General features: G+C 48.7%; 1 protein-coding gene across 1 annotated transcript; it reads left to right on the forward strand.

The window, feature by feature from the left end:
* Positions 1–26,997, forward strand: LOC310901570 (uncharacterized protein). The gene is made up of 8 exons (XM_083841434.1): positions 1–27; positions 372–486; positions 2,264–2,367; positions 8,784–8,929; positions 16,066–16,305; positions 16,781–16,963; positions 18,460–20,614; positions 20,772–26,997. Exons 2-6 carry the CDS (start codon positions 478–480, stop codon positions 16,828–16,830), a joined length of 549 nt encoding a protein of 182 aa, XP_083697560.1. The 5' UTR covers positions 1–27; positions 372–477; the 3' UTR covers positions 16,831–16,963; positions 18,460–20,614; positions 20,772–26,997.
* The last annotated feature ends 28 nt before the right edge of the window (positions 26,998–27,025 follow it).

Consider the following 27,025-nt stretch of genomic DNA (forward strand, 5'->3'; position numbering starts at 1 on the left):
TCTGCCTTCGGTCTGCTTTCTGAGTGGGTAAGCATCACCAGGGAAAGGTTTGAGGATGGATTAGCATGAAAAAAACTGAGGTTCTTTTCAACCCAAACTCCTGCAAAAGTTTAATGCTGTGGTGGAGGAGAGTTAGGTTGTGCAGAGTGGTTCAGAAGATGGGGAGGAGGAGAGCAGGAATTAACCCTGGGGCATGCAGTGGGCAGATTCCCCAATACAGGGCAGAACAGCCTTTGGGGACTGCCAGGATCACAGGATCTGCTCTGCACAGCCTGGGAGAAGCAGAAGAAAGCTCAGCCATGACAGCAAGCAGGAGGGATGGAGTTAACTGGTGGCAGAACTTCACCTCTTTGCTCTTCTGCTCTTTTTAGGAAAACCTCGTCTTGGAGAAAGGAGCTGGCTTTACAGAGGCAGGTGGCCCTAGGAATTCAGGGGGCTGCTGGAAGCTGGCAGAGGCTGCTCCATGGAGAAGAGGAGATGGAGGGGGTGCGTGAATAGGCTGAGCCACTGCGTTTGGTTATATTTGGTGGTGGTGAGGAGCATGTCAGCAACAGGTGCTTCACACGTGCTGGCTGGCAGCGATCATGCTGGAATTAGCTGTCTTTGTGCCAGCTCAGATGTGCTTAATGGGAGGGGTGGGCTCTGACCCCGACAGCAAAGCAGGTGTAGGTCTGCACCCTGATATTTTGGTAATAGACCCCGTTCAAATGGTGACTGGTGGAAATAGGAGAAGCAGTGTGAGAAAGTCTAACTTAAAAGGGGACATTATTAGAGGAGCTGGTTCCAACCTCCCAACACCAAGACATTCACCTTGCAGACAGGTGCCTTAGACGTGTCTTGTCCCAAGAAACGTGGTAAGGAAGGAACAACTTCTGTGAGCAGAGACCTCTTCCCTTAGAAACAGCCTGTTTCACAGGGAATGGCAAAGCCATTTGAACAGTGCTGCTCCATGAACTCCAGTCATAGGAGGCTTTTCAGCAGCTAGTGGGGATGCAATCCCTGACTAGTTGCATTTGCCCAGTCCCTGACCTTTTAGGTCGGTGGGAAGAGTCCCAGGCAGTCAGCAGGCTTGAGAAAGAGCCCCAAATGACAGAGGAAATCAGACTTTGGGATCTTTGAGCTGTTATTGCTGCTTGACTCATGGCTGCGGGTATTTTTGTGTGTGTGCAGCTGTTGGGAGAGCTGGGGGTGGCTACTGGGAGATGATTAAACGCATGTGATATCCCTGAGGTGAAAGAGCTCTGTGGTGAGGCCGTAGAATGTTACAACAACCCTAAGCACCAGTAAGTCTGGCAGGCATTACTATCTGGCAGGACTGTACCCTGGGGAGCAGATATTGGCTCTGCTGTGAGATTTCTTGGGCTGTTTGTGCAAAGATAGCACCCACCACTCCCAGTCTTACATGAACAAGGCCAAAGAGATGCCCTGTTGCCCCCGTGGAACCTACTGCTTAGAAAAGAAATGAGAAGGAGAGCTAAAGGGGCTGTTTAAAGCTTGAAATCCTAAAAGAAACAGGGATTGCTCAAATGTGGGTGCTAAAAGCCAGGCTCTTCCAGCCACCTTTAGGTGCCTTCTTAAATGGGTCTCTCCCCCCTAAAGACAGGGGAGAGCTCATCTGCTCTAGCAGCCTGCACTAAGGAGCACACCAGCCTTGTTGGCCTGGTCCTTTATCAGTTGTACAGAGGAAGAGAGGCACTTAACCTCCCATGAGGGTTCAACCACCATGGGGTATCTGTCTCTATTTATTGGTGCCAAGGGCATAAGGACAGGTCTAAAAGCCAAATTGTGGAAGTGCTGGGCTTGAGACCCGGTGGGAATGCTGAAACCTCAAACCTTCTTAGTAGAAAATATCTAAGAAACCACAGGATCTTTTTTTTTTTTTAATTACCTCCTGAGCTCCAGAATTAAAGAGTGGAGAGTGCAGGCTCAGAGATCTGTTGGTCTGTAAAGCCTCTGGCTGTTGTAGGAACTCCTGCTTTCAGGTGTGTGCTGTCAGGCGGCAGCTCAGTGAGATGCATAGCTGGGCTGCTTGCAGCTGCTGGCTCCCCTCTCTTCCCAGCTCTGCTTCTAAGAAGGGTCAGAGTCAGGGCAACAACCAAAGTGCCAGGGAAAACTTTCAGTGGAGATGGCTGTAGTCCTCCATCTGCAGAGCTGAAAATGGAGAGAGACCAAAAAAAAGTCTGAAAGCCCACAATGATGATAATAATCCCCAATTCCCTCACAGTCAGTCTCATCTCACCCCACCCTTTACTTTCTTCTCCAGCCGGAAAACATTCCCCCAGCACTGCTGGCACCCTTACCAGGACAGATCTGGTGCTGGGGGTCAGGCGGAGAGATAGTGAGAAGGATTGGGTTTCGTACAGAACGGTGAGTCCAAATCATTGCTGCGCCAGAGGTTTTATCTATGTGACGTTAAGCCTGCCTTTTAAACCCTTTTCTGTCTCAATCCTACAGTTAAATGGGAGAGTTCTTTACCCTTTAGCTGTTTGGATTTTAAGCTCTTGAGACAGGTTTTATTTTTTTATTTCTTATGCCTGCATACATCACTTAGCCTGCCTGACCCTGGCTGTGACTGCTCCTGTGACAGCCCTTTTAATAAAGGAACGAGCACAACAGAATCAGCCAGTTCTCCCCACTCACATTTCCTATCAGAGCAATTGCACCAGGGTCAAGGAGGCAGGATTTGACTCTAACTTGTCCCTGCTGTCAGGTGTGAAAGCACAGCACGTGTTGCACCAGGCAACCCTGTACTTCACAAGTACATCTGAACAGCATTGCTGCACAGCAAGATTTAGCCAGGCACACTTACCAAAAAAAAGAAAAAAAAAAAAACCACCATGGGGCGGTCTCTGCTCGGAGAGGGAGGTCCCTGAAGGCTGCATATCAGCCCACAGCATGCCTTGGGACGTGCTGTACGTATGCTGAGCAGCTGGGTCCCTCTGGACCGCTGGGCTCTCACTAGCAGAGCTGGCCATAGGACTCAGAACAGGTGTTACAAATTTCGGGGCTTTGTTTTTTTTATAAAGCGGCACAAGAGCATCTGGTCTGTCATGCTCTGAGGTCATTTAATGATTTCCAGGACTGCCAGGAAATAGAAAATTCTTCTGCAGTGTAGAATGTGTAGAGCAAACAAATATGTATACATATGCAAGAAAACAGAGCAGGGTGTAGTATTTTATGAAATATTACAGTGAAGCGGCTTCCAGCGATTTTGCCTTAGGAAGCTACGCAGCTGTTTCAAGCCGTCAGGCACTCAGGGAGATGATCTGTATTTGCATGACAAAGGCAAAAAAACAACATAGCATCTGCATTACTTCTTTCTTTGTGTGCCATGCTGGGGTGCCTTCCAGCTCCTCTCTCAGATAGGGGATAGGACTGTCTCTGCCTGCAGCCAAGGATCACGGAGGCGTTACCTTGTCACCAAAACCCACCTCTTATCTGGAGAACGTGATGTTTTGGGCTGCAGCCCAACAACCCAAATGGAAGTTTAATGAAGCCAGTGGGAATCTTTCCATTAAGTGCTCAAGGGTTTGCCTTGGATTTTGTTTGCTCTCTGTAGATCTGACCCAAGGCCAGTGGAATGACTCTTGTTTTGGGATATGCACACTGTCCCTTTGAGGAATGTTTCAGAGGTTAGGAAGAGCTCACCTCCAGATGAGTACCAGGGTCCTGCTTCCCCGTGGCGTACATGGGATCCCACGGACCTCATCATCCCTGATACCTTAACGAGGTGCACATAAGGACATTCAGTGTTGCTGCCAGGGGCTCCTAGTACAAATCACCCACCGCCTGCAAGGCAGCTGTGCATGCTCATGCTGTTTTCCAACTGGCCATCAACATCTGCTTTGTCAATGTATCGATATTTTTCTTAGACAATTCACTGACGAATTTCCACATGTGATTTTTATTTAATTTGCCTTGTTCTATCTAGGAACAAGCAAGTATGTTGTAGCTTTCCAGAGAACAGAAACTGCGCTTGCCAACCCACCTGTGTTTGGCTCTTTTTGCAGAGATAAGGATGTATTCATTTCACTAGTGTGGGAGTACCTTTATAAAACTCTCCAGATCCATGTAATCTGGCCATTAAGAACCTACAGTAATTTAGCATTACCACCTCTGTAGCAGTTATTAAATGTACCTGGATTACAACAGCACCCAGGGGCTTTAACTGACGCTGAGGCTGGACACTATACAGATAGAGCTGAAAAGAGCCCTTGCCTAGTATAATTGCATAAAACAGCGAAACAAGTTACTATTAATCCTCCTGTTTTACATCTCAGGGATTGAGAAATGGAGAGAGGATTTATTTTCCAAAGTTTGTGCAGAGACGAAGCTGTGAGTGCTGCTCCCTGGACTCCCACATCATAGCACCAGGACCGCCAGCAGGTGCCACTTGTGTTTCCCATTTGGTCTTGTTGATGCTTTCTCTAGATCCCAACCTGTTGTAGTGGGAAGCCCTATAAAGCTCTTTTAGGAGCAAGTGCTCTGTCATGTTGTTTAAAGCTTGGCTTTCTCCTTGAGGAAACAGGATTTTTCCTTTCACTCTTGAAACTTGTGGTGTCTTCAGCTGTTGCATTACAGGAGATCAATCAATATGATCCTGCATGAAATTTTCTCAACAGCTCCATCCCATCCAGGATTTGTATTTTCTGAAAGCTGTCCCAAGAGCGATGATGAATACGTGCATCACTTTGGATTCGCTCAGAGTGAGCGGCATGCCAGAATTATTCCAGACAAGTCAAACGTGGGAGTAATAAAATGCTTAAACAGATTATTGTGGTTTGATGGTCCTGCTCAGGTGGAGGAGTGCATCTTTGCACCTCTTTTTCATGCATGACCTCTATTCCCATTAATCCAAAGGATGGCCAGACTTCACTGCCAGCAAACTTTTTTTTTCTTCTCCATCTGGATGAAACTGGGTGAAACAGCAAGGACTGGACAGTCTGATTGCAACACATGGGTAGGGGTTGCAATTCGTGGTATGCTGGAGCTGAGATCGGGTGCAGTGGAGTCTGGCTTGAGGCAGAGACTGTAGATGCACAACTCTGCTAATACTTTGGGACAGATTTATACATATGGTGATTGGAGACAGACTGCCCTGCAGCATGATTTGTTTGGGTTTGCAGATTTCGAAGTGCTCTAATTGCCTTTTAAACAGCTATTCCTTTATTTCAGGAAATCTGCCTCAGGCTTTCCCAGTTTAAATTCCAGATTTCCATGGAAATCCAGGCGTCTGGGAACATTTCAGGCTGATGTTTATGCTTTGTGGTGTGTTGGCTTTTTCTATCAATATTAGATGCTACATGTAAAGCAAATACTACAGAAAATACCAAAGTAAAGATCTTAGGGAAGGGTTCACCTTCAATTTTGTTTGCAAGATGGTAAACATAGTTTAAAACCCAAGCCTTTCATCATGTTGCAGTTACCCAGGCTTAGAATAAACAGTCTGAAGACAGCAGGATAGCACGCAGCTTGCCAGTGGTTTGCTTCATTTAAGTCTCACCTACCAAATGTTAGGGCTTGGCCAGCTCCCTTCTGTATGTATTTTGTAGCATTCTGTGAGCTTTCTAGGAAAAAAAAAATAAATGTTTCCCATTACAAGTTCCTGCAACCAAATATAGTTCTAACTCCTACACTAAGAGCACTTTTGATGTACCGTTCAAAGCAAATCCATCGAAGCAGGATCCTGTTAATAAAACTCGGGAGACGCGAGAGGTCAAGTGACACGAGTAAATAGAGCTTTCTGTCTGCTTGGAGCTCCTACTCAAAGCCAAGAGGAATTTGTCCTGATGAAAAAGCTAGTTTTAAATATGGAGGTTGCTCTTTGTACCGGAAAGAACTACTTCATGCTTTTGGATTGCATAAAGACATGCATCCATGTTTTTCCAGTACTCCCAAATCTATCCAGGGAAAACTCCTATTTGTTATTTACTTTCCATCAAAAGAAACTCCAAACCAGCGTACTTAAACTTTTGGTGTTCTTTAGATTTGTAACGGCATTTTAGCAAGTCAGTAACAGAACCATTTGTAACACGAGATGAGTTGTCACTGTTTACATTTATCACCTAATAAGAACTTATAGAATCATAGGATATCCCAAGTTGGAAGGGATCCATAAGGATCATCGAGTCCAACTCCTGGCACCAACTTAAATTAGTGTCAGATAAGGCATCAGTAATACACACTCTCCCATTTAGGCAGCAGGAAAACTCAGTGAATTTAAAAGAACCCAAGCTGGCAAAAACTTGCTTCTTCCTCAAGTCTGTCCATTTTCGCCTGACAGGGAGTACGTAGGTATCTCATGCAGCACCCGTGGATTCATAGCGGAGGTGAATATTTCAGTCAATACATAAGTCCTAGCCTTTTTTTGTTGTTTCTGAGGTTCATGCATCACTTCTGAATAGAGTCCAAGGTATTTGATCTTCTCTGTAGGCTCATGATGAAGCCATATTTCCCTATAGATATGTGCAAGCTCAGCTTAATGAGTCTCACAGCTCCGTTATAGCTTCTAAACGGTTGTCTGCAATCATGTCATCAGCTTAAGCTACATCAAGCTTTTGTCAGGCAATTCTTGCAATAGTAGAACGATGCTAAATGGACCTCATTTACTGCCCTTAAAACTATTTCCACATAACTGAAATGCCCGAACAATTAGTGTTCAATGTGTCATATGCCTTTGGCTTGAACTCAGCCAGACTACAATGCTAATGGCTTTCATATGGCTTTATTTCCCCCCCACCCTGGAAAGGAGAAAGGATAGCTTTGCATTTACATGCTAGGAAGGTTAACACTGATTAGATTTTGAGGGCAAAACTTCCCCCAGAATGAGGTATGATGCCAGGGCTAGCTGTTAATACAATCCAAGAATATCTGATGCTGTGCCCTTGGTCCAGGGGTGGGAAGATTCAGGTTTGCTCAGCCTGTTGGACGTCTTCAAGCTGCTTTTACAGAAGGACAGCGCTGCTTTCAGGGGCGAGGGCCAGCCAATGGGCATGTAACCTGGGGAAAGGGTCAAGTGGATAAAGATTTCCCTGAGTATATGCTGATTTTAGGATAACGTGTGCACAGGTGGAGGAGATCCAAGTTCTGGCTTGAACTGCATCAATAAACAATTTGGCATATAATTGGTCAAAGAGAAACTTTGAAGGAAAAAGTTCTTGATTAAAAAGCGCTTGAAATCTTGTCCGTTGATCTTTCAAAAAAAAAAAAGACCAAAGTGTTCTGGATTTAATTAGATATTTAGTTTGTGAGGAGATTTTTCTATACTGTTGAAAGCTAGTTCCCTTGTTTAACATTAGGAGTGATTTGTTTTCAACAAGAATTGTTTCACTACTAAACATTAAACTCTTCATTGTAAAATGACCAAAGTAAAACATTCTGGCTTTATTGACATTTCTAGTGTTTTCCCAAGCAAAATAAATTTGATGAATTCTGCACAAATTCATTAGTGACTTTGTTTGGCCCCCATGTACAGTGTTGATGAGGAGCATGGGAATGAGATTGTGAGCCAACACACTCTTTTTTGTTCAAAGCTTTTATTTTCAATATTTCAGTTAGGTCCCCAGAGACATTCTGTGCCTGAACTTCTGAATTTTAGACTCCACATCTTCAATACACCCTTACTGTATCTCAGGAGAGACATAACTTACATTGAGAGACAGAGGGCAGGGCGGTACTAGTCACTGCTGGCCCTGAAATGAATTCAGTGGGCAGGAGCCATTCCAGGGACAGAGACTAAGACCCAGCTGGATGTGTCCTTGGAGAAACATTTCTTCCCTACTCCCTACATGCTAACTGGCATAGAAAAGCTTCTGTGAGCGTTCTCCAAGCTCTGAAGACGCAGTGTTCCTGAAAATTAAGTCACTTGAGTCTGCCTGGAACGCACTGAATGTCTTCCTAGCTCAGTGTACATTTGTTTTCCACGTTCTTTGTGGAGTCGGGGTTGGTTTTGTCTTGCTTAGCCATAGGCATCTAGAAATGTGTTACTTTGCCCAAGCTTGTACATGCTGATAGAGCCATAGGAGGAGATGGTGCCTTCAGGAGGTGCATCCTGCTGGGCAGCCGTCTCCATCCACAGAGGTCAGATGTGCACTTTCTGATAGATGCCAGACTCATAGACGTCTGGTTGTGTGATGATGAGGTCCATGCATCCTTCTCTGCAAGATATGGTGGAAACCCTCCCGTGTGTCCTTAGACCCGGTACTTTTCCACCTCCCTGTTTTATCAAATGATTAATAGTAATACAATGTGGCTATTTATCATTGAATTTCTGGTGTACAACTGAGACTCCAGTCCTTGTATTCCTCCAGCCAGAATCATTTTTAAATAAAGTGCGGGCGGATGCTGCAGACTCACACATACCTAGCTGCAGAGGAGGTGCTGGTGATTTGCAGAGGATTGCCCTGGACAGCAGCTGGCCAGGGCTATCTTTAGCTAAGGAACCTCTATTTTTGAAATGTGCTGGATTTTTTTGTTGTTGTTCTTTTTCCCAGAAAGACGTTCATGGTATCACTTTCATTTGCACATGGCCTGGTGCTTTCAGCTGACTTTCCACCCTCCCTTTTGCTTAACTGGGATAACTCCAGCAGGCAAAGTACTTTGTCTGACAGAATGCTTATGCCCCAGATGTTTTATATGGGAGTCCTGTATGTGAGGTTCTCATCTGAAGGAGCTGTTGCCTGCCTTCGGGAAGTCTGCCCTGTATACTGGGTAGCAGGCAGCCCACTGGGCTGGGTTCCCTGCTTCTGCCAGGTTTTAACCAGTTGTGTCTGTTCTGGTTTCAGATTGGTGCCAGCAATATTCACATCTCCCGTAGCTGATAAGGACAGCTGCATGCAGGGGAAGCCATCTGTACCCAACAGCAATGACCTGTCCCATTTCCCTGTAATACACCACGTTGGGGGATTCGTTTGCTGCTGCTGTTACAGAGGTAAGAAAGCTAACTGCAGCTGAAAATTTCATTACTGGTGGCACACCCAGCCCCAGTGTTTGTTTATCCACCTCTTGTGGTTCGATAACCCTGAGCTTCTTGTCAGAGTGAGGGCTGCCAGCAGCAATGGAGAGATGTGCTCATCTCTTTGCACAGATGCCTTCTGTGGCCACAAACCCAGAGGGCTCCTACAGCGCTTGCTGCTCCCTCTTGCTCCTGCCCATTCCTAACATCCAGAAGTGACCCTGCAGAAGCCACTTTCTGGTTTTTCAGTCCTCCAGCAAGGTTATCAAAACAAGACAGCTTTATCAAGAAAAAGCATGCATCACCAAATAAAAACTGGAAGATTTGGCTTTGTTTGAAGGCCTTGGATCTCACTCAAATACCTCAGCGTGGGCACAGGCACTGTGTCAATCGCGTGGGCCATCAGCCTCGTAAAATGCGTATTGTGTGCGAGCTTTTGTGTGCCCTGAAACCTCAAACCCACTATTTCAGTGTAACCTGAACTTATAATTTCTGGCTAGGGAGTCTGAATTAAGAGAAGCCTGTGGTATTCTTCAGGGATGGAAGGGAGCATTTTGGAAAACCTGAACTGGCCACAGCCTGCTGAACATCCAGCGAATAGCTGCTGACAGGAAGACAGCACATGGTGTGTGCTCTGTGGGGACTCGCTCCCTTCTTTCCTCTCCTTTGGCTCCGTGCCTTATGCTAGCAATTTCCATGGCTATCCTCCTGATGACGTTCCTGTCTCATTCCTCCCTCAGCTGTTGGACGTGGTCATCAGACTCACAGAGCAAAAATCCTGACCTGGTTTGGCTCAGGACCTAACCGGTCACTGTTCCCAGCCCTCCCCACAAGCCCCTACACAGATTTCTGTGGCTGTGGACGCCTACAGCTCTTTGAGTCTCACAAGCAGCCCTGAGAACCAGCTCCATCCACAGCTTCAAGGGGGCCTCCCTTTCCTCCAAGTGACTCACAGTCGACATCCACAGAGGCCCTTTCTTCCAGAAGGCACCCAAAGACACTGGACATGTTGCAAAAAAAGGCAAAAGTCATTTGGAAATTGCTGGAACATTGGGCTGAAATGTAAAAAATTGCAAAGTGGGATTTGCCTCCCATGAGAGGCTGGCTCAAATACGTGTTCCTCCCACCTACCTTCAGACAGACTGAGTCATGCTGTGCAGCTGCTTCTCTCCCTCTGTTGGCTGCAGAGTCCTGCTTACCTAGCTTAGCGGGCATTTTAACTTCTAGAATCCTTGCAGGGTTCTTTATTATAATAATTTATCTTTTCAGTGGAGTTTGGTGCAGTTGCTTAGCAAGTCAGTTGATGGTATTTCTGGATGCTCATGCGACACGTTGAACCATAGCCTCAGCTCAGCCTAACAAAATGCACAGAGAGATAAAGAACATTGGGAGCTTGCTCCTGTTAGGCTCCTGATTTTAATAGGTAAGGATTGAAATGAAATTGCCACTGCTGGGGTGGATGCACAGGGAATGAGCAACTACTGGTGGGCACTGGACATCCCTAGTGCTGCTCTGATGGAAGCACAGGGAGAAGCTCCACAGGTCTGTGGAACTCCAGGCTTTGAAGTTTTCAGGTAATCTGCAAAAGCTCTGTTATATCTGTGAGAAGTCCCAAAAGTGTAAATATTTTTATTTCTTGTGGGCCTCCTTGCAATTGAGACAGGCTGAAGTGCCCCTGGTCCCTCTGTGTGGTGGTAGGAGCTTGCCCAGCCACCGAGCAGCTGGTTTGTGTTTTAATGTAACACAAGAATAGACTAAAGAGTGTAAAACTTATGGTTTTAAGGCAGGCAAAAATTGTTTGGGCATATGAGAAGGATGCTTGCAAATTTTGGTTAACGTTGTGTGTGTCTGAAGGCAGAGTTTGGATTTAAAGATCAGTTCTCTACAGTGCTGAGTGAGAGGAGGCTAATTTTAACAAAGCTATTTTTCCCATAGCATTTCATATTTCTGTGACTGCACATCCCTCTGTAGTCAAAGTACAGCCCTCACCGCAGTTATTACATCATGAACTTAATATCTCTCCCTGGGAAGCGAAACACTTTTTAGGAACAAAAAATAAAAAGGGGAGAGAAAAAGAAGGAAGTGTTCGAAGAAGTCCAGAAAGCCTCTGATTCCTCTAGGGTCCCCAGCTGTGCTGTGTGTTGTCCCAGCTGAGCTCCAGATATTTCCGCTCTGCACGTTAATGCATTCAAGGAGAAATCAAAGTGGTTATCTTGAGCGTGCTCTGGGCCCGGGGTGTATGTCCTACCTCGGAACAGCTCCGATCCCTGAGGTTGCAGTCCTTTAATCTTCCCTCCTTATGGAATTGGGGCTGAGCACAAGCTTTCCGGAGCTCATTAGGGCTTTCTGCCTGTCAGTGTGTGAACCCATAGACAAATCTTCAGATGTTTCATGTTCCCTGTGGTCTGGAAGCCACATCCCCTGCCAGATCACTTCGAGTGATGCAGCGATTTTTTCCTTCCGTGGTAAGGGGAGGAAAAGCAGCGCTTCTCTTGTCACCATTGCGTGTCTTTTCACTGCTGCTCCCCAAAGGGATGCCTCCTTTGGAGGTCAGCACTGGTGGGTGGCCAAGCACCGATGGCCTCGAGGCAGCCCTGGGTGGCAATTGATGCAGCACACCAAGAAGGGACTGCCAGATGCCTTGCCTCGTGATGTTGGTTCAGTCTAACGCCAGCTGAACCCAGCCCTGAGCACGAAGCCAGGGTTTGGTGAGTCATAAATGGAAACCCTTGCCACGGTCCCCTTATCCTCGTATCCTTAAGGAATCTCTGCACGGGGTTGTCACCACGAGGCAAAGCAGAGCCTTGTGCCACAGCACCACTGTTCTTGGGGCTGGCTCTGCAAGGTGGGAGCCTCCTCTCCAGCCTGGTGCCTGCATCCCTGCAGAAGCATTTCAAGGCAAAGCAGGAGCGTGATGAACTGAATGCCTGGCAAAAATGGTCTGGCTGCATCCTTGAAGATGCAAGGAGCTGGACTGACCTTTACTAGTGGATTCATGCATGTGGTTTTCCTGGTTCATAAATCTCTGAGTTCTGAGCTGCTGTGGCTGTCGTGCAGACATCCCCCAGCCCTTGTGCCCTGTGCTGTCCCTCAGGCTTCAGCAGGCTGGGGTTCATGTCCTTGCCAAAAGGCCCCTTCCCTCCAGGTTCCCTGTTCCCTCTGATTGCTTGCTTAGATGGTAAGTTTGGTGGCTGAGAAAAAAGCCATGTCACTTACCAGCTAATAAAGGGAAAACTGGAATGGCAGGCAAAAGCCATCACGTGGATTTATTTTTTTGGAAGCCTACCTACATTTGTACGTATTCTGCGTTTCTGTGAATGCTCAGATATAGGATGTCCTCACGTGGATTTTCCTCCAGCAACTTTAAAACATTCTTTCCATTGACTTCAGTGGCAAGAGCTCAATTGGAGGCAAAGAAACAAAGCAGTTTGGGGAAAAAAATGAAGTGAAAAGTGATAAAATATATTATTACTTGTGTAGGATTGCATTTCTTGGAATCTGAGTGATTTTTATCGTCAGCTACAAGACTGCCAGCATTTAGGCTATTGCTTCATGATTCGGCTTTGAAAATACTTGAATTCAGTGGAAATAGCTGAAAGCCAACAACTGCAGAAGCATTAACACTGAGAGCAGCTGACAACAAGGGAAGAAAAACTGCTTGAGAAGGGCAATAGTCATGTTGTTGGGGGTTCAAGAAATACAGGCTTTATCCCTGGTTTTGCCAGGGACTTTCTGAATGATTTTTGGTGTATGTTGATTGACCTCAAGGGTTAAGATGGGCTGTGACATGACCTGAACCACAGCAGGGGTTCATTTCTCTGGAACAGCCCTGAAACTAGCTCAGGTTCCTCATCCAAAGTGAAGCCTTTCCCCAAAGGATTTGTGTTTCCTTCCAGGCTTGCATCTACTTACAGGCAATAGGAAGAGAAAGGTGGTTTTGAGAGCACACGAATTTGGGAATAGAAAATTATGGTGGTGTTTTGATGAGCTTCCTGCACTCTGCTGAGCTCCAAACTCACAGTAGAGGTAGGACTGAGTGAGAAGAGCCAGATTTGTACCTGGTAGCTCACGTGCTGGATTTAGGCATGAGACAGATGGCAACTACAGGGTAATGCTGTTAGGTGTCATTATAAGGCGAATGCTGAGGATCTGTGTGGCCCTGCTTTTCTTTCTTCTCTTTCCCATGCCTAATTCCCATATTCCAGATGGGGAGAAACATACCTTGCTAATTTCATTTCTTCATTTAGGCCAATGGAAAGGGCAAAGGCAATATAATGGGTCTTAGCCTTAATACCCTTCTAACCCTGGTTCCAAGGCTACAGGACGCGATTGCGTAGCTGGAGAAGGAGGTCCTGGAGCTTTGCCCCAGCATACTCTGTTCAGTAAGCCCCATCACACGTTCAGTAGCTTTTAGGCTATTTTGACAAGCTGTCCTCCAAGCAGCCACCACCGAGTGCGAAGGAGTCGGGGAGATTTGCTGATAATTCGAAGTACTGCGAGGAGTAGAATGTGTCGTGAAAGGGCTCCAAAAAAAAAAGTGAAATAACGGCTCATTTCCTAAAATGGAAATATCCCAGTATGTTTCTCCTGGCAGAGGACTGCTGTCGGGGGCAAGATCAGCAAGCAGTGCCCCTCACCACCACTGGCCTGTGTGGTGCTCAGGGGAAGGAGGAAAGCACTGCTTGTCATAATACATCTGACACATAGCAGGGGACTTTGCACCTTATAAAATTCGCTTAATTTAGCTGTAACTTGCAATAAACAAACTTCAACCTAAATAGTGTATCTGTCCTGTAAAGAAGCTACTGTTTTCTGGCATGCAACCTCAGGCCATTAGTCTCACTGCTCACGTTGCTCCGATCCTCCCTGGGGCTTAACAAATGCTTCGGGCACGTTGTTAGCACAACAAATTAAAGTGGGAACTTGGGAACTGCAATACTGAGAGTTTATTTGCACAGTTCAGCAGCATAGACTCTTCTTCAACCATGGAGCATGGGCATGGGTCCCTCCCTGCAATGTAGGGAAGATGGTGGCAGTAGAGGAAAACCAAATACACCATGGGACTCTTCAGCACGGGATGGCCCAACATGGCCAGAGCAGCAGCTCAGAGCTGCCTCCATAGTAGCTGACCTCTCCCTCTCCGTGAGATCCCAAGATTGCAGGTATTTTTGGTTTTATTTTTAACCACTCTCACCGTTTTTAGCCCTGCCCTGAGGCTTTGGGCAACCTGACCCACACAAAGCCTGGCAGGCTGTCTTGCCCACAGCTGTCTCAGTCTTGCCAGAGCCTGTGGACAGCATTTATCCCGGTGTTACTTCCACTGTATCCGAGCATTTTTATCCATTTAAGGACTAAGGGCTTGAATTGCATGTCCTTAGGAAATTCCCCATAATTTAGCCCCTTGGCCTATGCAAGCTTTTATTTTATAGTTCTTTTCTCTGAATTCATTCCTCCATTTAGGCTTTGCCCAGACCTTCATTTCTCCAGAAGTTTCTTTCTCCCAAAAGTTCCTTGACAGTGCCTGACCACCCGATGTCTCAGCTTGCTTGAGGAGTTGGACAAAGCGCATCTCTTTTAGGACATATCAGGTGAAGTTCCAATGGCTGCTTGTGCCGTCTACCTAAGCATGGCTTTTCATATTTGTTTGTCACCCCAGCTCTCAGCCCAGCCATGGCTTGCTTTGTGTGACCCAGTGCTTACGTTTCTTGGAGTCTTTTCAAATAAGGTCTTGTGTCTTTGCGAAACCAACCAGTTCATGGCATGGCTTATTGGGAAATATAAATTCAGAGGTGGCAAGCGTGGCTTATCGGGAAGCACGAATTCCTGTTGCATCTTAGAGATGGCAGTCATCTTGCTGAAGGTCTCAGCTGAGTCCTCACCCTCATCCTGCTGATTTCAGAATGAAATCTAGCACCAGCACAACCAAAACTATACAACCTACAATCAGTAGGAAGCACGTGGCCACTTTGACATCGTAGTTCCACATATTTTAAGATCACGGATCACAAACAGGGAAATTTGTCCTAGAAAAAAAAAATCACTGGAGCCATTCATTCACATCCGACCCTGGTTACTGAGGTTAGTCTGTGGATTAACACGTGCGTGCATCGCTAGGTGTAGACACGCACACACACATCACCTCAAGCCAGGGTGGTTCTCCTGCAGAAAAAAAGGGGTGAAGTCTTGCCCTGATTCATGCAATGGGCATTTGCAGACGTGTCTCCAAGCACAGTGTCCTGGCCAAGCTGGGCACAGAGCCGGAGGGCGGAGGAGCGAGGCTTAGTGCTGGGAGGCTGAATTTCGGCTGCCCGTGCTCCATGGCAGACCCGGCTCAAAAAATCTCAGCAGCCAAACTGCAATTTCTGCCTTAAAAGCCAGGGAAGCATCTGATGGGGTTTGCTTTTGCTTTGCTTTCTTCCTCTTTCCTTTCAGGAGTAGGAAAAGTGAGAGTGAAGCCAGAGCAGTCACTGGGGTTATGGAGCTGCCTGGTTTTACTAAAGTCACAGGTTCCGCCCCAAAATCCCAGCTTGCTGGGGCTCGGGGAGTCTCCAGTCCTCCGTGGGAAGGATCCATGGGAAAGCTCCAGCAGGAACCCCCTAAAAACCCACTGGAATAAGTGACGGTGGCTGTGAGGAAAGACAATTCTGGTATTTTCTTAAGAAACCCTAACTTTTAAGGTAACAGCAAGACTTTCCCGAGTTTTGACTCATCTTTTTTGGACGGGCTGTGGCCAGAGGTGGAGGCTTAGCTTCCCATGGGGTGGCTACGAGGTCCCTGGCGGAGGCCACTGCAGCAGGGAGAGCACGACTCCCACATGCTTGGGAAATCCTTGATAGCACGAACTTCTTCAAAGTCCTTGGGCTCACCTTGCGGGTTTTTGGCTTTTTTTTTCCTTTATTTGCTTGTTGGCCTGAAAGCTTAATTTTTTTGGAACTGGATGTTCCCTTACAGAGACAACATCCGCGTGGCTAATTCCCACTTGTTGGACACCTTTACTGGGGCAAATTCTCCCCTTTTTCTGTGCCTCTCCAGCTCATTAGCTCCGGGCTGGGATTTAGGCCATCGGCTAACTTTGAATTTGGTTGTTTTCTTTTCTGTCCTCCTTGGCACAGGAGGGACACAGGCCATGACTAAACTTTTCTGGTTCTGGTGCCAGCACAATCATGTGAGAGGTTCAGAGGCTGAAGAAAATGCTTCGGAATCGCATCTGAAAAAGGAGATTTTGCAGCTTTTTGTACATCGGGCTGCAGATGAAGAGGAGGCAGAAGTCAGACGACGGCAATTCCTCCTCGGCAAGGCACAAAAACCATCAAGCATTTTCCAGCCTGGTGCATCTCTGGTAGCAGCCAGAAGTAGGTACCCTATGGCAGAGGAATGGCAGGGTGAGGAAGGAGCTGACAAAACCCAAATAAACCTGGGACCTGCTCTCGGGAGCTCCTGGGTTAGGGTTTTCTGGGACATTTATGGGAAATGGGTCCCTGCTTGCAGAGATCAGTATCATCTTGCCCTTGTTGCTCACAAGCCCTGAGCACATGCAGGAGGAGGCAGCCAGTACCCACCACTTCTTCCCTCATCCTGCTTCCCCTAACAAGACTGTTTGTGGCCTTGGGCATCGTTTCACCCACATTAATTGTTTCCCTTCTCCATGCCAGGACGGGAACAGGGGCACAAGGGATGTGTGGTGCATGCGGGCAGCCCTGGGCTCTGGCCCAGTGCCCATGTCAGTGCCCTCTGCCTCCCCTTCATGTTTTCCTACAAACCGATGTGAGGCTTGTAAAACTGCCGTCCCTTCCATGTTAACCCAGCTCACACCTCTGCTTCTTCCAGGGGCTTGGCTCCAGTGGAGCTCAGAGCTGCAGGAAGCTCCCCAGCTTTGAGGAAAAAAAAAAAAGAAAAAAGGGCAAATGGGGCTGGTCCTCTGGCTGTGCAACGGGCAGGATGTTCCTGTGCATGGGTCCCCACCCAGCAGCCCCCACCTCACCTGTGAGACTGGAAGTATTTGGCCAAAATGTAAGTATGTAAATGGAAGAAAAAATTATCTTTTTGTTCTTTTTGTTTGTTTGTTTCCCTCCCCTCAGGTCTAAGCGGAGGTGCAGAGCCACGTGGAGGGTGGGTAATTGGGGTTTTGGACACAAAACATCACGGGTGGTGTCCTGGCCAGCCATGTGCTTAGATCAGCCTGGACCTGGAAATGTTCCTGCTCCTTGCTGGCTCCTTTTGTCCCCCTCTGTCCCCCCTCCACCACCTGCACAAGCGGGGCTTGGGGACCCTGGAGCTGGCAGGAAAGGGAAGCAAACCCAAAAAACACGAGCACCCTTGTTATCATCCTCACCTGATGAAACAAACTGTTAAAAGCCCCAAATGAAAGGCATCTCTGGGGGGGAGACTTGCAGCCAACTCATAAATCAAAAGTGCACCTAACTTTTTCCCTCCTGGCTGTGCCAGCTCTGTTTGGCTTGGCAGCCCATCCTCATTTTCAGGGCATTAAGGAACCGAATTAAATAATTGAGAACCTTTTCCTTTGCTAGCGTTGTCCCTTGGCCTGCCACCAGGCGTGTTGAGGGATGGACTGCTGGGCTCTGCCTGCTTTTTATCCGCATCCACACTGGGGAAGAGCTCAGGATGGTCGCTGCCACCCATCTCAGCAGCCCCTCTCCTCTGCCCGTGGTCGGGCTGCACTTTCTGGTTTCCACTTTGAGCACTGATTTGCAAGGCTGAGCACGGCCGAGTTGTTGCTATAAATCAGCCTGCCTGGGCTGTAGGGAAAATTCACCTCCCTATCACTTCTGTTCTGTTCTCATTTGTCGTTCTCTTGCCCCTGTGATAAGCAGTGGATGCAGGCTTTTATTATTATTCATTTTTTTTTATTAATATTTTTTTTCATAGAAAATTTGGTGTTCATCCCAAGGGGTCAGGGAGGGACAATTCCCCTTTTCAGCCCCAAATTGGTTGCATTGATCCAGAAGCAGGACAGGGAGGATTTTTCCAGAGCATCTCAGCGGTGCGGCCGCCAGGAACATTGGGCTCTCACTCCTGGCTTTTGTTTGCTTCAAAATATCGCTCGGACGTTTCTGCTGAAAAACCGGGGGGAAATGGGCCAAACAACGAAGGTTTTGGGGACGCGTTTTCAACCCAGCACTCAGCCCTGCACTGCTGGGAGGTGGAGGGCAGGGGGAGAGCAAGTTGGAGGGAGGCAGAAAGGCAGAGATGAGGAGTTTGATGAGAGGGTTTGGAGGCTGCGAGGGCCAGGCTGGGTATTTTGGTGCTGCTCTCTAGCAAATCTTTAGTGGCAGTGACTATTTTAACATTCTGGAACATAAAAACCTGTCAGTGCTGCTCTCCAGCTCAATGTCCCCCTCTCCACGCTGCTGAACCAAAGCAAGCAGGACACTGGGAGGGGGCTGAAGCATGCTGTGCTGAGCAGGTACAAAAATTGCTATTAAATGACTTTAATTCCCCTTAAATAACTTTATATTTCACCCCGCACGGCCTCGGCAATGATGAAGGTCTGAGATGACAGCGTTGGGTTTCTCCGAGCCCCGCTTGCAAGGAGCCATGGCGATGCTTTCTGAGAAATCGGTGTAAATGAAGGAAGGGAAAAAATAACAGTTGAGGAAATTACTCGAAATTCTGCCTGGGATCGCCTGGTAGCTATCCTCCAGCCTCTGGAAAACGTCGCCGCATGGCTGCAGCGGGCTCGGCGGCTGGGCTGCTGCGGGCGGGTGAAGGCAGGAAGAAAAATGACCCCGTGTCGCTCTTACAAACAGCTTCCCGAAAGCAGCCTGCGGCCAGGAATGCTGCTGGATGCAATCCCTTGGAGGAGGAGAAAGTCCAGGGTAACGTATTTTTGTCTTTCCGAAGGATAAATCATCCGAGCCTGAGGCTGCCCTGGAAAAGGTGCAGCTCGGGGGCATTGCTGGGGTGCCAGGCAGGGAGGATCTCACACCCCATGATTTACGGTGGGGCTGAACCCCCCTGGGGCTGCGAGGAGGTTTCCTGACATTTGCAGACCCAAGAAGGGTCCCCCAGGATGCTGGCCTCGGAAGAAGGGGTCATAAAATATTTTCTGTTTCAAACAGATCTCCTCCTCCTCTTCCCTCCCCAGCCACAATGATGCTTGGCTCCGCTCCTCACCATCCCGTGCCCAAAAACAGCCTCCTGCAGCCGAAATCTGGTTGGCGTCGGTGGGCTTTAACTGTTGCCTCGTGCCCTCTGAGCCCAGGTGAGCGGCTGTGGCGTGGGTCAACCCTGCTCAACCACTGCTGAAATAGCAAATATGTATAAATATAACTGCTAATATAGCAGCAACCTATGGCACTCCTATAGGGCTGCACGGGAGTCAGGGAGCTGAATCCCGGGGGTCCTGGCCCCCAGAGCAGTCCAGGTGTTTGGGGATGGGGAGATCTCAGTGCCTGAAGCTGCTGCGCTGGAAATTAGTGCTGAATTCTCTTCTGATCCCTAGCAAAGTTGCTAAAACGGGACCAAAAAAGCCATAATCCATCCTGGCTCCGGGACAGCGGCAGTACGGGTGGGATGGGTTTTGTTCCCAGTCCCCGCCGTGCCCACACCGGTTCCCAGTCCCGAATGGCACCACGATAATTTCTCGAGGTTCTCCCAACCCCGGGGACATCCGAGCTCAAAAATAAACCCGCAGCAGAGGCGGGGAAGCAGGGAAAGGGCAGCCGACCCCTCTGGCAAAGCTTTGCGGCCACCAGCCAAGGATGCCTCCAAAGAGGATGCCAAGGGAGGAAGGAAGGGCTAATTACTGCTAATTGCATTGCACTGCGGCTCGTCTGTCGAGGAAGGGCCCTTCCCCAAGGAAAAGGGGGCTCCCTGTCCTCAGCAGCCCCACGGGCTATGCGGGATGGGGCTTTCCTCCTCCTACCCCACAGAGTAAGCTCACAGGTGGACTTTGTGCTGGTGGACCCCAAAGCTGGTGCTATTTGCACGGTTTGCCAGGTCTGACCAAATTCCCCTTCATTTCCACCAAATCTTAGAGCAAGAAAATAATCAGGGGGAGCACCAGATGGACCCCAAAAGCACCTTCCCAGGAGCTAGAAACGCCCCTGCATGGTGCAGGGTTTGCCCAGCTCGGTGACCTCCCCACTTTAGCCCCTCCATAAGACTCTGTAGAGCCATCCAGGGTTGTCCTCAAGCATCTCCTTTTTTTTATTTCCCCTTTTTCAGCCCTCCTTTCCCCCCTCTTCCCCTCCTCCGCCAGGCTGGCGGCGCCCCAGCCATGAGCTCACGCCGCTCGCCGCTGGATCCCGGATCTGCGTGGGAGGCAGCAGGACAGCAAAAAAAATGAGTGCAGAAAAAAAATGAAATAAATGAAGCTCTGTGCAGCTCCTGTAGGGTTTTTTCTTAGGGGGGCAATAACCACAATAATGGGGGGGGGGGAGCTAGGTCCCGTTTTGGGAGGACCACTGAGGTCCAAGCCATGGCGCGGGTCCAGGGGTCCGCAGGAGGTGCAGAGCATCTCGCAGGAGCAGGTCTGCGGGAGGGACGGGTGGTATGTTTTAATCATAATTTTGTTTTATTTTATTTTTTTCTCCCCTTTTACAGTTCCCCAGGTATGGCAACTTGGTGTTATTCCTGCAGGGGATGCGATCAGTGATAAATTTGGGGTCACAGTGTCTCCCTTGGCATAACCACCTGAAGGCATGTGCAAGTGGAAAGAAGTGCAGGGGGGGTTCTGATTTTCACCTCTCCCTCCTACAGCCTCCCAGCACGAGGCATTGCACCTTTTCCTGCTTGCTGCTGTTTTAAAAGTGACCCCTTCATTTTTCTAGCATCCTTTTTTTTTTTTTTTTTTCAGGAAAAACCATGCAAAGAGACATCAGGACCTTTGAGACAAAATGGGAATGTGCCGCTTGTTTTTGGAGCAGAGGCCGAACACGGGGGGCATCCCGATGCAAAAGGGTGCAAAATACTCCAGGAAAAGCCCCCCCTGCCCCGTGTCATCCCAGGGTGCTGGGGGTGCTTTGGTGCAAATATCATGACTGATGGAGCGTTATTTCTGCTCCGTGCTCTCCGGAGCCTCCCCTTGGCACTCAACAGGAGCTGCTGCAGAATGCAGCTCGGGCACCGTGGCCTCGATTCCCCAGCTCCTCCAAGCCCACCGAGGGCTGCTGTCGGCACTCCCGGGGCTTCCCAGCTGGGAAATAGCAGCCATCTCCGCGGAGAGCCTGATGTCACAAGATTTTTCAGCCTGATTTCCAGAGCAGCGGTCTGGATGCACTTCAAACCTCTGACTGCTTTTTCCAACCAGCGTTGTTGCTTGGGATTTTGGGGGGATTTTTTTTTTTTTTTCCGGGCTCTCCCTTCTCCAGGTCTCAGCCTGTGAGTGTAGCTGCTGATTGAGCAATCGGCGTCTGTTCCTTAGACACATCGCCATGGAAATTCCTGAGATTGCTGGTGGGGACCGACACAAAATTAGCCTGGGCTGGGGAGGAGGAAGAGGAGGAGGAGGTTGAGGAGGAGAAGGAGGCAGCCGCCTGGGAGATGGGTTTGCTGCGGGAGCAAATCCTTTCTGCTCCTCCTCTCCAGGAGCAGCCACTTCCAGGGGCTGGCTGTCAAGAAGATTTGCAAGGGGCTGTTCTTCTCCCCTCTCCTTTTTACGTGACCGCCGGCACCAGCCGGCCCCGCAGAGGAACACAGCTTGCGCGGGGCTGACCAGGACACAGCACGCTCTTTTGCAATCAGCTTGGCTCTGGATTGCAAGCAAAAATGCCTTTTTTTTTTTCCCCCAAAAAAAAATTAAAAAAGGAGCTGTTCCAGTGGCTGCCTGTCACAATGGGAAGAGGGGTGGGAATGAGGTGCCATTCTCAGTGTGCTTCTTCCTAACCCGATGATGCTGAAATTCTCCCCTTCTGCTTTCAGGATGAAGCCACGCCAGGCACTCGGGGGCTCATTTCGCTCTCCCCAGCAGCAGATGCTTTTGTGCTTGGCGGCTGAACCCAAAAATCCGCCTTGGCCTGCTGGGAAGTGGGAAGAAAGAGGCTGTTTGGTGAGGACGCCCTGACTTGTCCTGCTTCAGGGAGCATCCTCCCTTGGGAAACACTCGCTGGGAGAATTAGCACGGGTTTCATTTTTTTCCTCTACCATGAGTTGCACTTGGTCGATTTTACACCACTGCGGAGCGAGATGTAGCTCCTCTGTGGTCCACTGAAGGGTTTTTTTGAGTTAACACCTGCATTTTTCAGTTCCCCTTTGGGCTATATGCTGCTTTTAGGACCATATGGATGCCTACAACCTGCTCTGCATCTGGGTTTTCAGGTACAAAGAAGGGGTGCTCCTAAGGGAGCACCCTCACGGCCACAAAAAAAGCACAGAAAGCAATAAAAGCATATGGGGAGCTGGGTGTGCACATCCTCAGGGGCTTTTCCAAGCTCATTTTTCACTTCCAGCAGTTTTGGAAGTGAGAAAATAAGGCAGCGAGCATGGCACCGCCACGGGTTAGTGGGGAACATCAGGCTCACTGCAGTGAACCTGATCAGTTCTCTCCATCTGCAGAATTAATCACTGCTGGAAAGCTGGACAAATATTTTCAAAATAACAAAAAGCTGCCTTCCTCCCTAACAACCTTTTTCAGGCCTTTCAGATTTCTACATCCACTTCAGTTCATTGACCATGCTCAAAACCTTCAGGTTCTGTACGTTCTGGCTATGTAATATACATTAATTACATACAAATTAAATGATTCCTGCCTTGTTCTCAAGCGTGATAACGCCTTTGGCCTTTGCCTTTCTACAGTGGAGCCCTTCGCATCTTGGACAAGGACCCCAGCAGCACACTGGGATGGTTTCACCTCACAAGCCGTTGGGATAGAAAGGGGATTTTGGGGTTTTCCTGCATTTTTCCCTGCTGGAGAAGGGAGCTGCAGCTCACCCAAGGGTGCGGGTGGTCTCTGGGAGCCAGGCATGAGCTCCAGCATCTTCCACCTGCCGAAGCAGGTTTGGAGGTTGTTTTTTGGGCAGGTTTGAGAGCTGGGTGCTATTCCCAGGTGTTTCCCTGACCAAGAACTGAGCTAGGAGGGTGCACACCTCTGGCACAGACCACTTGAGTTGGCGTGGTCCCCCTTTGGCTCACCCATCCCAAAAGCTTCTCAGCACGGGTGTCCCAAAATCTCCCCTTCCCTGGGATGGTGAAACACCCAAGCCTTGTTTAAAAATATAGGTGGCATCCCCAAAGCTTCAGCCCCTCTATCTGCCCTCCCAAACCCTCTTTCCAGGAGGCCAAAGGGGTGACCATGTGTGAGGCTTCAGTCCCGAATCCTCAGGGTTACATCTCCATGATAGCAGGATTTTGCAGAGCAAGGCGGTGAGGTCACGGCAGCCGGCCGTGCTTTTATTTCAGCGGGGTCTCTATAGCAGCCAGCGACAAAACAAAACATATATTCCTCCAAAGCAGAGTTTCCTGGCTGGTGGCGCTCATTTTTCTTTACGAGCTGACTTTGGAAGAGAGCGGAGCAGCAGCTCATGGAAACTGGGATGTCTTTCTCTCCCCTGTCTGCTCCTCCGTCCCGGCAGATAAAGGTTAGACATGTGTTTCGGATCTGCTTTAACCGAAGGACAGACCCACTCCTGCCATCCCATAAATCATGCAGAGTGCAGGCCTTGCTAACTGCTGGGGCTCTTTGTCCCAGGATGTCCAGCATAGCCGTGGGCAGGCAGGCAGTGCCCAGCCTGCTGCCTCCTGCCTTTCCCTAGCGGTCCCTGAATGCTCTGAAGCCGGACATCACCCACACAGGTGAGGGTCTGGGGACTCCCACATGCCCAAATCTCACTTAGGTACAGCCCCAATTTTCAGGAGCACCCTGGGTGAAAAGACACACCTTTCCCTAAAACCTTGACCTCAGAATTATGCTTACAGCATAAGGCGTTGCTTCAAGCGTGGCATTCCTGGAAAACCCACGGAGATGTGTATCTGTACATTTAGGTTATTTTAGATTGGCTTCTTCTACCGATGCAATAAACTTAATACCGGCTAATAAAACATTTCAGAGCCACTTTGCCTCCCCTTGTAAAGGTTTCCCAAGATGGAGATAATTAAATGCAAAACTACAGCATTAAGAAAACCCAACCAAGCACTTGAAAGCTGGTGCTTTCCCACATTTAAGGGTCTGGCTGCAAAGCTTAACTCTGCTCCATATCCTCTTCCCCATTTTTACGGTACCGTCAGCACCATAAAGGATTATGTCTCGGCCCTGGTGTTGAATCCTGTGGTTTTCACCAGCAGACTCGTAGCTCGCTCGCATCCAGGGGCAGCACAGGGATCCATTTTGGGGGAATTATTTAGACAAAGCTCTGCAGGGCTGACGTGTGCCATGTTGACCCTGTGTCGGAGACCCGCACCAAGTCTCAGTGAGGTTAAGACCGAGCAGGTTGGAGCAGGACAGGGATGCCAAGTCACCTCTCCACTGACAGTGAGGGTTTTTACAAGATGTCCTGGCAATTAGTGGAAGAAGCGATGCAGCTGTTGATGCAATGAAAGACAGTTTATAGGGAGTGATAATACCTTTTATTAGGCTCCAGGAAGCAGGATTTTTGGCACACAAGTCCTGTTCTGAGCCGCAGCTGAGGGTGTGAGAGCATCAGCCCCGCCACGGAGCACGTCCTCCAGGGGCTCACCGGGGCTCTGCGCCCCCTGGGACGGACCTGAGCTTCCCAGGGTGCAGAGGCTTCGCTTCCAGGGGGGGCTTTTATTTCAGCTTAAGGGGAAATGCTGGCTTTGAGACCAGCTTTTAGTTCTTTGCTGTCTCATTATAAAGCAGGTGTTGAAGATTAATGCTGTACCTCTTAAAACAAAGGCGTAGGCATCATCAGATGGTGCACGAGACCTCTGATATTAAGGGTAGAAGCCTGTCCTTTGACCCTGGTAAGCAAAAAACTGGGAAATAAATGGCTTCTCAGGCTTTTAATTTTTGATGCAAATTTAGATGAGGTGGCCTGCTTAAAGGATGGTGTCCCTGGACTGCAGCATCCTTTGCCTCACACATCCATCCCTTGAGTTCCTCAGCATGGTGTATACTGTGTTTCCTGTAGGATGCTGCAAAGCAATGGTTTCACCTAGGGCAGCTTGTACAAGAACACCTTAATTAGGACTGAGCTTGTAAGGAAAAGGAAGGGAAAACAGCAAGCGCAGAGTTTAGAGAAGCATTTGGTGGTTTTCATGCTTTTTTTTTTTTTTTCTTTTCCCCTGGCAACAAACCCGAAGGGGAGAAGCGCATCGCTTCGTCGGGGCGGCGCTGAGCGGGACGCCTGCCCTGAGCTATTTTTACTCCTGGTCATGTCCCGCAGCCACGCTGGCAGATGCTCTCCGAGCTGTAGATGACTTCCATGTGTAACCCCGTGTGACTGCTGGCCGGGGGCCCGGGGCGTAGCGTGCTGCCTTGCAGGGCTCCGGAGAGCAGGGCCATGCCCGACGGCCCGGGGGCGGGCGGCGATGGGGGCTCCTTCCCAGCCCACGCCTTCCCGAAGCCTTCCCTGGATCATCCAGGTTGGGAAGAGGGTAGGGTGGGAAGGATGAATCACGGGTCATTTTAGCCTGGGTGCTCCCAAATTAAAAGGAGAGGCTGCGGAGGAGGCTGGAGTGTGGGATGTGTCCGCTCTGCAGGCAAGCAATGCTGAAAGGCTGTCAGGGAAAAAGGGGGGTCTCCAGCGTGCCCTTGCGGCATGGTGAAAGGCAGGGCAGGCTGCTCTGCCCTTCAAAGCAGCTATGGGGAAACAATTGTAATAAAAATTTTAAAAGAAACAGTAAAAAATCAGTTTGCCTTTTTAATGAAGCTCTTACAATGTGCTTGGTGATTAGCAGAGCACAGCTGCCAGGGCTCGGCTCGTGCAGGAACCCCAGCCATGCACAAGTAGCTTGGCACTGATGCCAAATAAAAATGGCACCTAAAAATGTGAATCCCCACGGGGACAAAGCCTGGAACAGCCCCCGGCCCTCTGAGCATCCCTTGCGGGGATGCATGTGCAGCCCCACGCAGACCTCTTTAATCCTGCTGCTCCCAGGTTTTGCAGGATGTTGTCTGGATTTGCCTCAAACGACCCAGGGGGCTTTGGAGGAGCCCCTTTTTGGGGAATCCCTCTTTGGAGGAGCACCTTTTTGGAAAAGCCCCTTTCCCAACAGTGACAGGCACCCCAGTGGTTGGTTGCTCCCAGGTGTTCATCTGCTTTGTGCTTTTTGGGCAGATTTTGCCATTTTTTTCTGATCAATTTTAGCTTCCTTGAGTGAGCCCAAATTAAGTACTGGAATACCCTGTGGTTGCCATGGCCATGGACAGCAAAGTAGCCCCCAGAGATGCCCACAGGCCGTTGAGTTGTGTAGGTTGGAAGGGATCTCAGGATGTTCCAACACCCTGCTCAAAGCAGGGCCAGCTGAGGCCGGGTTGCTCAGAGCAATGTCCTGCCTTGTGTAAACCCCTCCAGGATGGAGATTTCATGGCCATCTCCTGGGACATCCCATTTTCCAACTTTCCCAAGCTGGAAACCCCCAGGTTACCAGCAGCATCTCAGCGATTCCCCCCTGAATGTCCACGCTACAACCATCCTCCCTTTAAGGGCCATTGGGATTTCACACCAAATAGTTTCCAGACTGAAAAAAAAATAAAAAAAAAAAAAAAAAATCACTCCACTGATGCCAGACACAGCTTTGCAAAGAATGGGACAAAAGCATGAGTTTCTCAAAACCTCCATTAGACTTTATTTAAAAGTTCTTTGTATAGACTTCCTGACAAAGTCCACAATAAAAATAAAATCCCCACTCCAGCCCGCCCACCTCCCCCCAGATTGCTTTGCTTTGTATTTTATAAAACATACAACATTAGAAGAATGCCGGAGACATTCTACACCACAATTTAAAAATTCGTTAACTGAGGCCTTGGTCCCAACAGTGCATTTGCATTCAGAAACCTTTTTTCATTTTCCTCACTAGTTTGGTTGGCCACATATGTTACAAATGCATAGGAGAGATCTAGTTTGTAATCTAATCCAGCAAAAGGAGAAAAAAAAAAAAAAAAAAAAAAAAGGAAGAATGAAAAATTGAACCACTTGTTTATCAGAATTAGCT

This window comes from Anser anser (assembly GCF_964211835.1).
Source record: "Anser anser genome assembly, chromosome: 6".
Classification (NCBI taxonomy): Eukaryota; Metazoa; Chordata; class Aves; order Anseriformes; family Anatidae; genus Anser; species Anser anser.

Excerpts from the sequence above, each read along its gene's own strand:
- LOC310901570 (XM_083841434.1), top strand. Across the intron at positions 2,368-8,783 it reads ATTGGGTTTCGTACAGAACG|ATTGGTGCCAGCAATATTCA; the intron begins GTGAGTCCAAAT and ends TTCTGGTTTCAG. Across the intron at positions 8,930-16,065 it reads TTGCTGCTGCTGTTACAGAG|GAGGGACACAGGCCATGACT; the intron begins GTAAGAAAGCTA and ends TCCTTGGCACAG.